The sequence below is a fragment of the Echinops telfairi genome, unplaced genomic scaffold, assembly GCF_000313985.2.
Source record: "Echinops telfairi isolate 266 unplaced genomic scaffold, ASM31398v2 ScPeMD7_3;HRSCAF=10, whole genome shotgun sequence".
Classification (NCBI taxonomy): domain Eukaryota; kingdom Metazoa; phylum Chordata; class Mammalia; order Afrosoricida; family Tenrecidae; genus Echinops; species Echinops telfairi.
The window spans coordinates 16,652,390-16,671,011 of NW_022103899.1; the positions used below are offsets into that span (position 1 = coordinate 16,652,390).

The window sequence follows — 18,622 nt, forward strand, 5'->3', positions numbered from 1 at the left end:
TTATCAAGGGTTCATAAGGGAGGGGGGAATAGAGAGGGAGGGGAAAAATAAGCTGATACCAAGGGCTCAAGTAGAAAGCAAATGTTTTGAGAGTGATGATGGCAACAAATGTACAAATGTGCTTGACACGATGGATGGATGTATGGATTATGATAAGTGTTGTATGAGCCCCCAATAAAAAGATAATAAAAAGAACGAGTAACTCAACATTTACCAATTCAACATTCTTCACCTGTGTAATTCAATAAAGCCAGTTATATCAGTCATGCTGTGTGACCCTCACCAGTGTTCACTGCTGTACTTTCCGTCACTGGTGCTTGCTAAATAAAGATTCCTCACTCTTCCTTTTGCTTCCACTCCTGGTAACCACTGTTAAAATCATCTGATTGCGATACATTTCCAAGCACAATTTCTTGGCAGTTCGAGTAATCTAACTTTGAATGTGGTCATTCTAAATACAGTCACATAGAGATGAGAGTTAGAGATGTAAGCAATCCCTTCACCCTACAGTCCGGGGATGGAAAGGAGTGGTTCGAAAGTTGATGACTAAGCTCCACAGCAAATCAAGGGTGGAACCTTGAGTGGAACTCTTGCCCTTGATTCTGGATCAAGTGTTTTTCAACTACTTCACATTCTTCAGCTTGACAAAGTTCCATAAAATTTCCTATGACTACATTTTCTTGCTCTTTTTCATTTTAGCATCCAGTTTGTCTTCCTTGATGAAATGTTAAAACCTTGAAATTTAAATGCTTCTTTTGAGATGGTATGGCAAACTGGCACATTCTTTTCAAAGTGAGTTTCATGGGCATCCACACTAAATGAATGCTTCAATTTGACTGACATATATTATTTATTGGGAACAACAAGAGCAGTATTTCAACTCCGATAGCACCAAGTCAAGTTATTTTAGCTTTAGAAACATTATACTTCAGATTTTAACTCAAATAAAAACTATGCCATCTCTCTTCTTCCTTTAGAAGCATAAAAGGTAAATTGTTCAAACTTCATACTCCTCTAAGAACAGTCATGATCTGACAATAACGAAACCTGAGAATTTATAATAGTTAAAAATATATAATTTGATCTTCAGAAACAATTATAGTGTATGATTTACTAAATCATGAAAGTATAATTTAGATAATTGATTACTTATATATGTTTTCCTTTTACTAAGGGTTTAACTGAAAAAGTATTCGTAAAGGGCTTTATTAATTCCTCTGATTATTTTTGATGGGGGATCTGAATTCATTCAGGATAGTTGGATAGAATGCAATCTAGATGATGATAAACCAAGTTTCAGAAAAACCCAAAGGGGCAGCTTCACCTGTCCTATGTGGTCCTTTTGAGTCATAATCGACTCGATGATAGAGTTGAGTTGAAGCATACTCAACAAATAAATTTTATGGAGTTTCTGTGGCACTGTGGGGTGAGCGTTCAACTTCTAACCACAAGGTGGGCAGTTCAAACCCACCAGCTGCTCCACAGGAGAAAGAGGAAGCTATGTCCTCCGGTAAAGATTTGTATCTTTGGGAACCCTGTGTAGGGTCACTATGGATTAAAATCCACAATCAATGCTCAGGGAGACAGCAGTCAGGAGGTCAAAGGATGCATTGCACGGGGTAAATCTGCTGCAGAAGACTGCTTTAGAGAACTGAAAAGCAAGAACATTAACGAGGACTAAGGTGCACCTAACCCAGTTTTCAGTTGCCTCCTCTGCATGTGAAAGTTGGATGGGGAATAAGGAAGGCCAAAGAAGAATTGATGTGTTCGAATTGTGGCGCTGGTGAAGAAAACGGAAAGTACCATGGACTGCTGAAAGTACAACCAAATCTGTGTTGGAAGAAGTAGGGCGGCCGTGCTCCTTAGAGGGAAGGAGGGTGAGGCTTCATCTCATGGACTCTGGGCGTGCCGTCAGGAGAGACCAGTCCCTGGAGAAGGACCCCAGGCTTGGTCAAGCAGAGGGCAGTGAGAGAGAGGAAGGCCCTCACTGAGCTGGATGGACACCATGGCTGGACCAGGGGATTCCAGCATAGGAACAACTGAGGGGATGCTGTAGGGTTGTTCTGTTCGGCATTGGATTGCTAGGGGTTGGAACTGACTCCGTGGGGCCTAAAAACAATGTAACAACAATTACAGGAGCTAGGATCAATTTGATGGCAGTGGGTTGGGTTGGTTTTGGAGTTTTTGTAATACAAAATTCCTTCTGTGGATTGGCTTATACTTGAGGGACAAGAACTAGGGAGTTTCTGAAGAACTCTGAGCAAGATTGCTCTATGAGGACAGCCATGGTGAAGGGATTTAGGAAACCTATCAGAGGTGGTGATTACATTCCTTGACTGCCATTGTATGACCCTGCACTAACATGAGATGGATGAAAACAGAAAAGGTGCTGTAGGTGTGGAAAAAGCTTTTAGAAATAAATATAAGAAAGTCTTGGTAATTATCGCAGTAACAAGGTGGAGAAAAGGAATGAGTCAAAGATGATTCCAAAACCTTGATTCCAAGCAACTGAAAGTGGTAGATGCAGCTGGTTTAGAAACCAAGGTCACAAGGAAGAGGCGAGCCAGTCAGGGTGCAGTATAGCTCTGATAAAACATACAGCTTTCCTCCAGTTCGTTAATGCTTCCTCCTCCCCACCATCATGACCCTAATTCTGCTTACAAATCCTGCTAGACCAGAGCATGTACACTGGTACAGATCAGAGCTGGAAACACAGGGAATTCAGGAAGATAAGCCCCTCAGGACCAATAGTGAGAGTAGCCATACCACGAGGGTAAGGGGAAAATAGGTGGGGGGAGAAAGGAGGAACTGATCACCATGGTGTACATATAACCGCCTTCCAGGTGGACGGACAACAGCAAAGTGGGTGAAGAGAGACAGCAGTCATTGTAAGACGTGGGGAAAAAACCACCTTATAAATTATCAAGGGTTCATGAGGGAAGGAGGGAGGGGAGGGGAAAAGGAGCTGATACCAAGGGCTCACGTAGAAAGAAAATGTTTTGAAAATGATGATGGCAACATATGTACAAATGTGCTTGACACAATAGATGTATGTATGGGTTGTAATAAGAACTGTAAGAGCACCCAATAAAATGATTTTAAAAAAATTCTGTTTCAGTGTTAAGTCAAAATAACATCATAGAGTTCAGATACTATTACCTGGACAGGTATGTTGGCTGCAGCCAGTATTCTCCTCTCTTCCCTTAAGCAATTTGAAATAACCACAGCTACATGCATTGGATTTCCATGAAACTTTCCCTAAAAAAAAGTTAAAAAAATAAAGTAAAAATTTACATATATGTCTAAATATTTCATCACAAAATGTCAGTACAATCTACCCTCAATAAATAGTGAAATATTTGTCCCAATAGTCTATTCCTTTAAAAAGCAGCAGAAACTCATTTGTGTGTGTGTGTGAAAGGAGATTTTTATGTGATTTATTTCTCTCTTGAATGATCTTTAAAAAATCTTTTTAAATTTTTTAAGAAAAAGAAGGAAAAGTTTTTGAGTACCTCTTTAGAGCAGGCTCTGAACACACATTCAGGAAGGTTATAAACTCTAAAACCAAACTCATTGCCAGTCAGTGGAAATGGCTAAGGGGTTTCCCCTGAGACACTGGCAATTTGAGCCCACCCTGCCCCTCTGTAAATTTCACAGCCAAGAAGACCCTAAGGGACAGTTCCGCTCTGTCATATGAGGTCTCTGTGAGTCAAAAACCACTGATGGTACTTAACAACAACAACAGCAACAGTGATCATGAATCAGGGTGGTCCCCAGCTATTCACTCGCTACTGTGCTTCATGGTGTGATTACAGCCCTTTTGAGTTTAGCTTGATATTATTCATGTTGACTGGCTCATAGCTTAATAAACTAGAGTGTGAAAATGCCATGCATTTAAACAATAATATTTTATGATATCTAAGGACATTAAGACTAACAATATTTTTATGACATCTTTGAATATCAAGACTAATGGTACAGATATTGTACAGTGTAGGCCTGCAGGCCTAATTTAGCCATCATGTATTTGTGAAAATATTGAATTCCTTCAGGGAAAATATGTGCTATCCAGGTTTGTCATAGTGCCCATCCGTGAGTAACCCAAGCACTCATTTCTCGGCTGGTGCTGTGGGTTAGACATTGGGCAACGAACCCAAAGGTCAGGGGTTCAGGCCCACTAGCTGTTCTGCAGCAGATCCATAAGGTAGATGGTGTGCTCCTGCAAAGATTGAGTCTTGGAAACGCTTTCCTGGGTCACTAGTTATCTCAGGTTGATGGAAGTGGGTTTGTTGGTATTATTATTTTATTATTATTTGCTTGTTTTTGGGTTTCTGAGTTTTCTAAACTTCATTTATAGAACTAATATGCAAATATGTAAAACTTACTTGCCACTCACTACTTTTTTCCAGAGCAGGTTTAACAGCACAATAAACAAAATGCATTTATTTAGTTTCCCTTCCACTGGGAAAACTCACAACCAAACTGACTGCCATCGAGTTGATGGCTTGTCATAGCGACCCAGAGAACAGACCCAGGCAGCACCGCCCCCGGGGCTTCCTCAGACTGTAACTCTGCCTGGGGGTCGACGGCCTCCTCTTTCTCCAGGCCACTCCGAAGGAATTGCTCACTGTCCAGGAAATGGCCAAAATAGTCAATAGCAGAGAAAAAAATCCATACAGTGGTAAATTAAAAATTAAAAGTAAATTATACAGATTTGTAAACTAAATGTCCTCTCTAGAGGAAAGATGAGATGGTTAGCTGGGAACATTTGTATGGCCTGTTTTATTAGGTGACATGCAGTAATAATTGTTATCTATAAATTAAGTGAATGCCAAGCGTCTGGATTTCTGCTCCTCCACATTGCACAGCCTCAAAACTCCTTTCCTTTCCATTTAGAAAGACGTAAAAGGGAAATAAGAGGACAACTGAAACTAAAATTCAGAATGTAACTCAATTAAAACCATTCGGTTAAGCAGAAATACCAATTGCCTGTGTGTAAACTGGGCGATGGTTGACAGAGAGAATCCGTTTTCCACTCAACCATTCATACACATTTCGCTCATGAGGGGCTTCAAAAAGCTCATGAAAAAAATTCCGTTTTAACACCCCCTTTATGAGTATTTGTTATTTACCGTTCAGATCCTATCTTTAAACATTTCTGGGTTCTATTACATATATTTTATTTTCCTTTCCTGCTTGAGCTTTTACCTTCCCTTTCAGATTCAATTCCTCCCATATCTTTCTAGTAAAATTACTCATTTTTATCTTTTTCCCTTAGAACAAGGACTCACTATTGTTCTCCTCCAAGCTCCCTTTCTGTCCTTCCCTAAGCTAGCTCCTCACTGAAATGTATGAGACAAACAGCCTACCAAAAATTAATTGCTATAGAATGAATCCAAAATTGGTATTTTTATTCTCATATGCATCAAAACTGCACTCATATTTACCTTTTAGTAGTTACAAAGTCTGTGAGTGAAGCTTAAAAACCAAAACAAACCCAAAATAAGTGTTAGTGGAAGGAAGAAAGAGGAATTGTTATTGACTGCATGTCCATTTAGATATGCATTACCAGTGAGTCAAATCTTTCATTTTTGTGAACTGACCTTTAGCTCTAGCAATGATTTCCGCCTCAAAGACAAAGTATAGCTAAACACTGGCTAACACTTTTTACCACATAGGATTTCTTTTATCCTCATGGAAATAACTGTTTTGATTTATTGAAATCTAGCTCTTTAAAATAATATAAAAATACAAATTGCTTAATATCTTCCTAACATTTTTCATATACATAGAGGTCAACTTTTATAAATGTTTCAAATAGAGAGTCACTGTCAATCATATGTTTCCATAAAATACTATCCTCTGGGTCATCAAGAAAGTCTATAATGGAACATCTCTTTAAAATGGGCACAACTATTGTCTCCAATCCCTAAATTCCGAGGCTGATACTTTCTTCATCGTACCCAATGTTTTTAATTGGGAGAGTTCAGACAAGACCTAGAATTTATATTCCTTCTGCAAATGATCCTTACATAGGTTTTTGAGTGAAATAGTGGTTGAGTCATGCCATTAATATTAACAATCACAGGAGAGTACTTTCAGGGGTGATTATTCTTATTCAGATACATGTCCATAGAATTAAGAACTGGAAAACACAATGTCTATTCCCAGTTTTTCATCAGTTCCACCAGCACCATCTACTATTTTGATGCACTCTCTATAATATTTTTGAAATAAGTTTTTATTCTTAGCTATTGTTTTAAGTATAAAATTTAAAATGATCACAGCATCAACAAATGGCAATTAGGCATACCATTTGTGATGTGCTGCTTTTTGCAACCCAAATTAATAATATTGATTTCTTTAAAATTGTTTTGCATTGACAATATATTGTTAGGGTGTGCCAAAGAATACTAATTCTCATTCTCAGCATTACTTGTTCGATTAAACACATATTTTCATCCTCCTTTTTTTTCATTTTCCTTATTTTCGTTGGTATCCTGCGAAGAGTGGAGTGCATTCTGTTCAAAGTCAGCAGGAAGGAAGTCTCTGTAAACTGATGTGAAATCTTGATGACAATCCTGTGGAAAGTATGGTTCATTTACTGAGACTTCTTTAATCTATTATTAGAAATTTGGCAATTTATCTCACCATTGTTCCTTTGTGTGGCATAGGAAATTCTTGTGCATGCATCTCAGCCATACAATATAATGCAGCTTTATCTACTTATAGCACATTCTCTTCTTTTAAAAAAAAAATCATTTTATTGGGGACTCGTACAACTTTTGTCACAATCCATACATACATACATACGTTGTGTCAAGCATGTTTTTACATTTGTTGCCATCATCATTCTCAAAACATTTGCTTTCTACTTGAGCCCTTGATATCAGCTCCTCATTTTCCCCCTCCCTCCCCATTCCCTGCTCCCTCATGAACCCTTGATAATTTATAAATTATTATTATTTTGTCATATCTTACACTGTCCAACGTCTCCCTTCACCCACTTTTCTGTTGTGCGTCCCCCAGAGAGGAGGTTATATGTATATCCTTGCAATCGGTTCCCCCTTTCTACCCTACCTTCCCGGTATCACCATTCTCACCACTGGTCCCAAAGGGTTCACCTGTCCTGGATTCCCTGTATTTTCAGTTCCTATCTGGACCAGTGTACATCCTCTGGTCTAGCCAAATTTGTAAGGTAGAATTGGGATCATGATAGTAGGGGAGGAAGCATTTAAGAACTAGAGGAAAGTTGTATGTTTCATCGTTGCGACACTGCACCCTGACTGGCTCGTCTCCTCCCCGAGAACCTCCTGTAAGGGGATGCCAGTTGCCCACAGATGGGCTTTGGGTCCCCAATCTGCACTCTCCCTCATTCACAATGATATGATTTTTTGTTCCTCGATGCTTGATACCTGTTCCCTTTGACACCTCGTGATCTCACAGGCTGGTGTACTTCTTCCATGTAGGCTTTATTGCTTCTGAGCAAATGGCCACTTGTTTACCTGCAAGCCTTTAAGACCCCAGACGCTATATCTTTTGATAGCCAGGCACCATCAGCTTTCTCCACCACATTTGCCTATGCACCCATCTGTCCTCAGCAATCGTATCGAGGTGAGCACACAATGATAGAATTTTTTCTTCTTTGAGGCCTGAATCCTGAACCTTCTTATATCCTGCAAAGCAGTTGATTGTGTTTTCCAAGAAAATATAGCATTTATGATCATTTGTACAGTGTGACTAATAGTTACTTATCAAGTATCAAATTTGTACCCTGATATTTGTTTTCATCCATTCTGCCTAACCAGTGATTATTTGTTTCCGTTTTTATTCATACCATTATTTTTTTAATGACATTTTAAAAAGCCGTTAAACTCAACATGTGCTGTGCCAGTAGTTCACATAATTCAACTGCAGTGACTGTAAGAAGAGTTACGATACAGTTTCACGTTGCGATTGCCTCATGGCAACAACAATGCAAGAATCCTTAGGAGAAGTCCTTTCATGGTGCAAATGGTTAATGACCCCGGTTGCTAACCTGTGTGCGAATTGGCTGCCTGAGCACACACACAGATACCTCAGGAAGAGGTGTACAGGTCTGGTGATGTGCTTTAAAAAAAAAATCAGCCATTGACAAAACTGTGGAGCAGAGTTCTGCTCTGACACAAATGGGTTCCCATGAGTCAGAATTGACTCGATGACAACTGAGAGTGATGGTGATGATAGATTATGAAACATTCTAATTTCAGAGGTGTTAAAATGTGTGGAATCAATGAAATGAGCTAGTTTTTCCATTTCCCCCCTACTTTAAGCCACATTCCTTGGCTTTCCTTCAAATCCTGCTCTCACTATCTCCCCACCTCATTTCTAAATTTGATCTGTCAACAGAGTGACTAGGTCATCTACTCTTTTTCTACCAATTTTTTTTAAGATTGCCAGAACAAAGCCTGCTTGGAAAGCGTCTGCTCCAATCAAGTGACACAGGACTGAGGTTTCACAAGTAGGCATTCGCTCCTTAGAGTTCTTTCCCCAACTGCCCCCGTTAAAAGGCAAACACATCCGAGAGTCAACACCACATTTGGTAATTTCATCTGTTGTGTGGTTTTCTCAGATGATGTTCTCTGACTGCAGGGACCTGACAACTGTAGGATGAGAGTGATGGGCCCCAGGGCAGATGGAGGGAGGCCCCTGAAGAGGGAAGAATAGGAATCCATAGAGGTGGGCCTTCTGAAGAAACCTGTAGCCACCAACTGTCATAGCAAGATGCCTCCTGGCAGGAATCTTTATAACTGAATGGTTTTGAAGAAATGGACCTCACCCTACCAATCCTACCACCAGGTTCTACTTGGGACATATATGTGCCACATAATTAAATCAAAAACATATATTCAATTTTTTTTCTTTCCTTGATTGCAGCATACCTTCCATTACTGAAAGCACATGCTATCAACCAAAAACTTCAAAGAAGAAAATATTTTGGTCACAAAAGGGTTCTTTGGGAGTTGACCCCAGGAAACCCAGCTATGGGAGTGAAACAAAGAAAGAGCAGATACAGCCAATTCTGACTCAGGGTGACCCCATGGGTATCAGAGTAGGAATGTGCTGCATAAAACTTTCAATGGCCAATTTCTCAGCAGTAAGTAGATCACCAGGCATTTCTTCTATGGTACCTTTGGGTGGATTCAAACTTCCAATCTCCCAGCAAGTGCAGTAACCATTGCATCATCCGGGGACTTTTAAGAATGAGAAGACAGCTGGTAAAGGGCGTGTTATCATTTGCTATAAGGGGCTGGGAAGTCTGGAACCAGTGCTGAACATGTGCTCGGATCGATCTACCTGAGGGCTTCAGGAACTGGACTATTTTTACACTAGTTCTTGTCAGTTGAAAGACATCCTAATAGTGCAAGTACTTCATTGTTGGGCTGCTAACGAAAAGATGAGGCAGGTCGGTTTCATAAAGATTATAGCCTATGTGTTGCAGATGCGGTTATTCCACATATGAGCCATTTAAATGTGTTCTTGCTTTTAGTACTTTCTGCTTTCTTTTCATTTGAGGTTTTTTGTTTTGTTTTATCCCTCCAAGGGCAGACTGCTGTGTGCTTCCCTGTGTTTATTTATTTATTTATTAAAAGATCATTTCATTGAGAACTCTTGCAACTCTTGTCACAATCCATACATCAATTGCATCAGGCATGTTTGTACATATGTTGCCTGCATTCTTTTCTAGACATTTACTTTCTATTGAGTCCTTGGTATCAGCTCCTCTTTTTCCCCTCCCCCCCCTACACACATACCCCCCTGATAGATGATAAATTATTATTATTTTTATATCTTATACCGACCGCTGTCTTCATTCCCCCGTGTTGTCTGTTGTTCTCCCCCCTGGAGAGGGGTGTATGGTTATGTGTCGATCATTGCAATCAGCTCTCCCTTTCTCCCCTTCCTCTCCTCCCCCCACCCCCTCCTTCACCCTACCCTTCTGGTATCTCTTTTCCCACTCCTGTACCTAGATTCTGTGAATCATGAGCCCGCATCTCTTATTTATACTTATGTACATGCTCCGGTCTAGTCTGAATTAAGAAGCAGCACTGGGGTCATGACAGTGGGGGGTGAGGAAGCCTCAAGGAACCAGAGGAATATTATGTTTCATCAGTGCGTTACTGCACCTTGGTTGACTCATCCCTTCCCTGTGGCCCCTCTCTGCAGGGATTGTTCCATTGTCTACAGATGGGCTTTGGGTCTCTGCTCCAACCCTCCTCATTCTCAACAATATGTTTTTGTTTGTTTGTTTGTTATATGTACTCTGATGCCTATTACCTGGTCCTGATGACTTCTCATGATCGCACCAGCAATGTCTTTCTTTCATGTGGGTTTGTTGCTTCTCTGCTGAATGGCCACTTGTTTAAGTTCAAGCCTTTAAGATCCCAGACACTATATCTTTTTCTATCTGGGTACTATTTGCCTTCTTCATCACATTTGCTTATGCACCCATTTTGTCTTCAGCGATTGTGTCAGGAGGGTGAGCATATCAGAATGTTGATTTGTTAGAACACTGTGTTCTTGTATTGAAGGAGGTTATGAGCAAGGCCCAAAGTCCATCCCCTACCTCAGTGTATTGCCATATAAATATATGTACATAGGCCAATACCTCTATTTTTGTGAATGAATGCATTTGCATCTGTACACACCTATGCTTATACCGCTGTCCATTGCTTTGCTTCCTAGGACCTGCCTCTGTTTCCTTTTAGCTTCCTCCTGCCCCACCATCACTTGCCCCTTATTTCTGCCTCTTAGTACTTCCTCTTAGCTAGTTTGCTATTGCTGACACCCCCAGGATCTCGATCTCCTCCTTGTTGTTGACTCTTAATTCCCTAGTTGTTCCCCTGTCTACAGTGCTGCCTGCTTACTGCACCCTTCCCTCACTGCCCTCGCCCACTAAGTCCCACTGGGACTGCTGGGCCCGCTGCTTTTTCCTTGGGCTTGCTTCCCGTGCTTAGCTCATATAAGCAGGCAACCCGACTATGACATAGACCAAACAAAGAGAAAACAGAAGATTGAAAGAAGAAAAGAGAGAGAGAAAATATGCACAATTTCAGGTCTGTTTGCTGACCTCCATGACTATCTCCCCTCAATTGAGCTTTTTAATTTTGTTTTACTTTGTTATTGTTGTTAGATTTTTCTCAGAAATATGTTTCTGTGTATGAAATCCAGGATAGGTACATCTGTAGAAAAAGTAACTGGATTAATGGTTCTTGGGTGCATGACAGGGAAGGTTGGGGGTAAATAGAAAACTAATAATAATGAGCACAAAAATGAAGAAAATATTCTAAAACTGACTGTGATGATGATTATTCAACTCTTCTTGATGTGATTGAACTATTGAACTGTATGATAAGTGAATTGTATGACAATTAAACTGTTGGGGATAAAAAGAAAGATTACAGCCTATGGGGAAAAAACCTATGGAGTGGTTCTACTTTGACTGTTGGTTCACTGTGATTTGGAACCTACTGGAAGATGGCAGTATACGTTTGGAGTTTTTTGTTTTGCTTTTGGTTCTTGTCAAACCATTCTGAAGCAAGAAGATACAGATGTTAGTCCTCTTGTTTTAGCTAAAATAAAGACCAAGTGATCTAGGCGGAGCACCCTTTGTCTCTGGTAACCCAAATTTGAGAACAATTTGAGCTACACTAGTTGGCAAACTTCTGGCTGTTACGTAGTTCTCCCTTTCTAATCATCCTAAGAAGTTTGGTTAAATCATTTTATCCCTGATCTTTTCCAGTGTCAAACACACTGGCCTGTCTCTGCATCAAGACGTACTCTCAGTTTGGCCTCTTACTAGTTCCTTTTCTTTGCTCTGAGCACATACTTTTTCTTACTAACTTCTACCCAAGTCCCTCCTAAATAAAACAGCATCAATGTAGTGATCAGTGTAACATTTAAAATAAAAGTATCTTCTCAATAGTATTTTCAATTCTATATCATTGGCTAAACTAATAATACTATCAACAGAATTACCATATGCTACATAGAGATGATTTATAATGTTCCCCAATAAAATGATAAGGATGTCTAAATTGGGCCATCTATAAATCACAGATATATGAATGGATTTTGAGCTCACACTTAATGGTAGCCTTAATCTAAGAAAAATTGGTTCTTATAATGAGGCCCTACTCAATACTTTGCCTCATGAAGAGATCACTGAAGATATGGGTGCACTAACAAAAGTATGGTGAAGAAATCAGATGGTGCCTGGCTATCAGAAAGAATAATGCCTGGGGTCTTAAATGCTTGTCTTAAAACAAGTAGCTAACTAAGTGAGGTGTCAACTAAGTTCCCATGGGAGGAGCACACCAGCAACCTGTGTGATCCAAGGATTGTAAATAATGAAATCTAAGACAGGAGGAGTAAACAGTATTATAGCTTTAAATTTTGAGCAGCCAGTTTGCAGAAGATTGTGGATGACAGTAAAAGCCCAAAATCCATTTGCAGGGTCTCCACATGGATTAAGCTTCTGATAAATCAATTCTGGCCATTGACCAGGGATTGTGAATAGCTTGCTATCGGAAGAGTACATTGGAAAGTGTATTCCAGCAGGTGTGGTTCAGTTACAATTTAACACCTTTCATTTGTTCTCCATTGTGAACTGTTTTAAATTTGTTCTAGTTTTTAAAATTTTCTGCTTTCTTTTCTATTGAAGGTTTCCTCTGTTATTGTTGGGATTTGGGGGGTATGTTTTTTTGTATATGAAATCTAGGATAGGTAAGTCTATATAGACAATGACTGGTCATGGCAGGGGAGGTTGGGGGGGTGGGGATGAAGAACTGGTAATAATGAGTATAAGAATGAAGAAAATAGGCGATTTCCCTGACCTAACTCGTTGGGTTCTGGAACCTGCCTGGGAGCTCAAGATGCTCCAGTCCCTTTCCCTGCTCTCCCCTCCCTCCCAGGAGTTCTTTCTCTCAATCAAATCTCTCTCAACTTCACATTCCTGGCTAAAGTCTATCTCCGTTCTGTGTCTCCGTTTTTCACGTCTCATCTTGGTGCACGAACCCGGGAGGAGTAAGAGGTGTCTTGACACAGCCCTGCCTGCGCTTGGGCAAGTGTGACACCCCTCTCACCTCCATCCCCCTTCTCTAGAACCACGACCTCTCAACAGCCATCCACCACATCTACGAGTGAGTACCTGACAGCACCTGACTAAATTTTATTTCTGCTCTTGCCACCACTGCCCCTTGCTGCTGGGTTGTTCAGAGGCTCTGTTCATTCATTTCATTTCTGAATCGTGGGCCCATGGCAGAGCCACATCCAAAGGATAGCACTTGGGGACACTTGAGTCTCACTGCTCCTTTTCAGGCGTAGCTGGGAAGAGAGACCCAGGCTCCCCGCTCCCCGCCTTTTCTAAGGGTCAGAGACATTCGGGGATGGGGACACCTGGGTCTCTCTGTTCCCTCTCCAGGGAGTTGGGAGGCTGCTGAGCTCCCTCCCTTCCTCCAAAGGTTGGAGAGATTCAGGGCCGCCTGATTCTCTCTGCTCCTTTTCCGGGGGAGCTGGGAAGTCAGGCTTCCCCCTCCTCCCATTCCAGAGGCCCAGTTGGATACTCTCGGGATGCTGATTGTTTAGCTCAGTCTCTTCCAGGAATCCTGCAGCATGGGAAACAAAAATTCCAAGCCAGACTCCTCCACACCTGTAGGTGGCCTCCTGGCTAATCTCTCAACCCTTGGCTTAAAGCCAGATGTCTGGCCCAAGCGCCTTGGTTTTTTACTGCAATTCAGTTTGGCCCCAGTATAAGCTAGACAGTGGGTCTCAATGGCCAGAAGACAGTACTTTTGATTTCAGCATTTTGACTGATCACAGTAACTTTTGCCAGCGAACTGGCAAATGGCCTGAGGTCCCCTACGTCCAAGCTTTCGTCCTTCTACACTCCCGTCCCTCTCTCTGTACTCCCTGTCACCCCGCTCAAGTTCTTTTAGCCCAATACACTCCTAACCAGAAACACTTGCCAGCTCAAACAGACCCACCGCTCCCCAATCAGGTCTCCAACAGTACTCCCCCTCATCTTTCTCTGACTCCTTGTCTGCGCCCCAGTAAGGCCTCCTCCATATTCTGGGTGCCCTTCACCATCACCTCCCTCCACTACCCCCTCAAGTCCCAACCACATCCTCTGCCGTTCCTCCCAGCCCTTAAAAAAAAAAAAGAATGAAGAAAATATTCTAAAATGATTAGAAAATGTTCTAATAGGATCAAACCATTGAATTATATGATATACAAATTATATCAAGGAAACTCTTAAATAAATAAATAATACGATTATCTTAATGAAATCAGAGTTCTCACATACTCTCATGCTATTCATCATGCACAGAATAAACAAATTAAAATGAAAAATGTTGTTAGGCTCTCTAGTTTTTTAATAATAAACAACTCTACCGCCATTGAGCTGATTACACCTCAAAGTGACCCTATAGAGGATTTCCCAGATGGAAATGTTACCTTTTTCCTGTGGTTCGCAGCCCCCACCTCACTCACAGTGAGTGCACTGGGGCCCTTTCCCCAGCTTAAAATCAACCTTAAATTCTATAGTCACCACAAAGGTTTTCTTAATAATACAGAAGTGAAGTCTCTATAGATCTCTTTGTGTATAAACTTAGTGAATTGTTTTATTTTGTGTGGTAATGATAGATCCTTCTTAAAACAAACTATAGTTTAAAATTAGCTGCGGGTATACAGAGCTTGTCTTAGCTTCTTTTTTTATGTCAAATAGTAATAATTTCTTAAAGCATCAAATAGGACTTCTGCAAGCTCTGAGTCAATTCCCTGTACCGTCTTCTATGCCTACGACAACGTATCACGTCTTAGACCATTGCTCTGAAGAGCTGCCGGAAAGCTCTCCGTCTGAGTCTGAAGACCTATGCTTGTGGCTCGTTTACTAGCTGAGTGACCTTGGGCAAGTCGTGTCTGAAATGTCGTTGTTTTCATTGCTCTGTCCTTCCGTTAGCTAATGGTATTTGACCTTAATCCTGGCAAAGAACACACCAGACGATTGAGGAAGATCTTTGTTGCCTGCAGAGCACATAGGTTAACTCTGTCACCGCCTGAGAGTATTAGGAGCTGGAACTTGCAAACGGTGAATTAATAAAAACAGAAGGTAAATATATCTGCATTCGTCTCACCGATGACCAAAGCTGAATACAAAGCCAATAAAGTGAGATTGAGATGCGCTCCTGGAAATATACAAATATGGAAAGAAACTACAGAAAAACAAAGACCCGCGAGTTGGGGTGTTTGAAACTTTATAGACAGTAAACACACACACACACACACACACACACACACACACACACACGTGCGCGCACGCGAATACACTAAAAAGCTCCTTTGAATAAAAAACGAATTCATACAAGCAAGCCCAATGAAATAAAGTAAACAGCACTTTCACTCAAACATAATTCATCATAATCTTTGGAAGAAGATCACCAGCCCTACACTTTCTATGCAGAGGAAAAGGCGGGGAAGGAACCGCCCACCTCTCACCCATAATGGTCCTGAGGAGTGGGATTCAGAGGAGGGGCAGCTTTCCTTTTGACTTCAGTTCTTTGGCATTCCTCTCTCTCGTTTTAGATATGCGTGTGCGCCGTTGATGATGACAGTCAGGCAGAGTGATAAACTACATATATAACCCATGTAGGACCTGTTCCTTTGCTTGATTTATGCAGGGGGTTTATAAAGGCTGAATGCTAGCTTTGAAAATGTGTCATACAGCTGAAAAGAGAAGACAGTTCACGCCCCAGTTCGACCATTATAATGACTAGAATTCAGCATCCTTAGGGAATTCGCAGCTTTGTAATTAAGAGATACGTGAATTGCTTAATTCAAAATGACAGGACAGATCATAGGCAGATACAAACCCTCTAACAATGATAAGAGAGCCTACTATTGACAAACTGCTGACTGTGTGCAGAATGCTCATAAGCCAGGAGACTTTCTACTCCCATATCCATTCATAGCCTGGGATGCTATAGGGGCAGTTCCCTGTCCATGGGGTCATTATGAGTCGCCATCACCTGGATGGCGGTGAAAGGGACAATGAAAGACGAGGGGAAAAGCGCGTCCTAGAAAGCAGCACTATTATAGGACTGATTCACGGGAAATTATCCCATGCATGGTATTCGTTTCTTAGGGCTGCTGTCACAAAGTGCCACAAACTGGGTGGCTTGAAACAACAGAAACGCCCTCTCTCACAGTGGGGATTGAGTGCTAGAAGCCTGAACTCAGGGTCAGCAGGACCAAGTGCTCTCTCTGAGGGCACGAGGGGAAGACCCTTTCTTGTCTCTTCCAGATTGGGGCAGCCTCAGGTGTTCCCAGGCTGTGGCAACATCACTAGCCTCTGCCTCCCTCGTCACATGGCCCCCACACCCCTCTGCGCTGCCTGACTTTGCATCTCAGGGCCTTTTCGTATAAGGGACACCATCCTATTGAAGGAATGAGCGCCCACCCGCCTCCAGCCTGCCTTCATGTTGACAAAGCCCATCTGCAAGGATGCCGTGTCTGCGTGAGGCCTCGTTTCCAGCTACTGGAGGCAGGACGTGAACACAGCTAGCTCTCTGGAGAACTGAAATCAGCAGCCAGCATGCAGACCAGAAGGGTCCTGTTGGTTTCTTACGGTGCCGACTTCACGAGGACTTCGGCCCTCTTGTCCAGCTCCTCGTGGCTGCCTCAAATTTTCAGTCATTCGCACTACATAAGCAATCGGGGAAAAGAGCTCTATTTTCATCATAATGAAAACGCCATTAGTAGACATGGATATTAATTCACAGAACTTAAAAATATTAGAAATCCTCAAGCAAGAAGTAGGAAAAAAAAATCTTTCCAATCTGAAGAAATAAAGTCAGTCTCTGAAGCGAGCTGACGTTTAGGAAACAGCCCTTCAACTGCCCCTCCTGTTCATTTTCCACAAACCCCAAACCTAAACTTTATTTGAACTACAGCGGAAGGATTAATGCCATCCAACTACTGAGAAATAGAAACTAAAGGACTTGCGAATAGGTCATAAATAGGGAAATAGAGAGGTTTTCCCCACCTGGGCCTAAATGACACGTGTCCACTCTGAACTCAACAATAGGTCCTCAAAGGGCTTCTCCAAGTCCGGGGCTTGATGTCGGTGCTGGGCCCCCGTGACCCTGCAGAGTCGTCTTTGAGTAGGTCTAAAATGCAACTGCCAGGTTTATATCTGCCAGGACTTATTTTCTGTTTAGGCTTCTCTAGTGAAGATGCAAATGAGGTGAAATGGTGACCTTTGACCCTTCGGTGCCAGCTGACTGGGTCAGATTCCCTGAAAACACACCTATCTCAGTTCCTCTTGGACCTCGATCACTTAGAGCTGATTCCTCAGCTGTGTTCAACTCTTCCTCACATCTTGGAGGAGGAATCGTACCAACTTGTTTAGTGTTTATGTTGTTACTCGAGGCCTTGGTAATAGACTTAACCCCCCGAACCAATTGCATTTCAACAAGATTTTGTGGTGACATGGTTTACCAAAAAAGAATACACTAGAACATTCTCAGGAGTTGAAATCAGAGCCTTTAGACCCAGCTTGCCCTTTATTTAATTATCTTTCTGAGCCCTGATTTCCTCCCCGGTAAAATCCCCACCCTACCTTTCTATCATCAGTTGTGAGAATCAAGTGAGATGTTCATAAAACCACAGCCAATCTTAAACAAAGGTCAGTTATGTTTTTCTCTGATTGCAGATGTAAAAATTTTCCCTGTAGAAAAAAATTCTAAGCAAAACAATTATAAGAAGAAAATAAAAATTACCCATAATTACAGGATCTAGCGATAACTGTGGTTAACATTTGGATATTTGCCCATTATTTGTTTCTCTTCTTGCACATGTTTAAGGAGCCCTGGTATCATAGTGGGTTATGCACTGGTTATGCTGCTAACCACAGGTGAGCAATTTGAACGCACCAGCTGCCTGTTTTTATAAAGATTTATAGCCTCAGAAACCCCCGGGGCACTTCTCCTTTGTCCATAGGGTCTCTATGAGTCACGATCAACTTGATGGCAGAGCTTTATTTTTTTGTTTGGTTTGCATATTTATATTTATTTACACAAGGTTTAAAATAAAATTCATCCTTTATACTATTTATCATTATGCATCTGCTTTTTCATTTAATTAGCATTTAATACTGCAATGTCATTAAAATTCTTCTATGATATATATATATATTTTTTTAATGGTCAAGTGGATATTCTTTTTATTTGTGTGTACCAATATTTGTAAGCCACCCAGTGATGTTGGTACTGTTGTTACCATGTTGCAACAAAATACGAAAAAGAAACAAGCTCGGGTTTATAATTAAAACAGAGCAGAAGGGTAGAGGAAATCAATTAAGCGCATTATGGCTTAACCTTCCCCTACCCCTAAATTGTCTAGCAAGACTCCCAAATCCTACACATTACAAATAATCCTTTACCACACACTGTTCTACACTTTTAGGCCCTATTATTGAGGCTAGATCCTAAAAACATTCAAGGTAGTGTTCTACATGGTTATTTATAGGCAGGGACATGGCTTATCATGCTGTGCAGAGTAACCAAGGTAAACCGTCATATTA

General features: G+C 41.3%; 1 protein-coding gene across 1 annotated transcript in view; it reads right to left on the reverse strand.

Moving 5' to 3' along the window:
* STAT4 (signal transducer and activator of transcription 4) overlaps positions 1–18,622 on the reverse strand; it is a 130,886-nt gene that overhangs the window by 58,946 nt on the left and 53,318 nt on the right. The window contains exon 3 of the mRNA XM_004701500.3: positions 3,160–3,258. Coding sequence (XP_004701557.1) covers positions 3,160–3,258 — 99 coding nt within the window. The remainder of the gene's footprint in view (positions 1–3,159; positions 3,259–18,622) is intronic.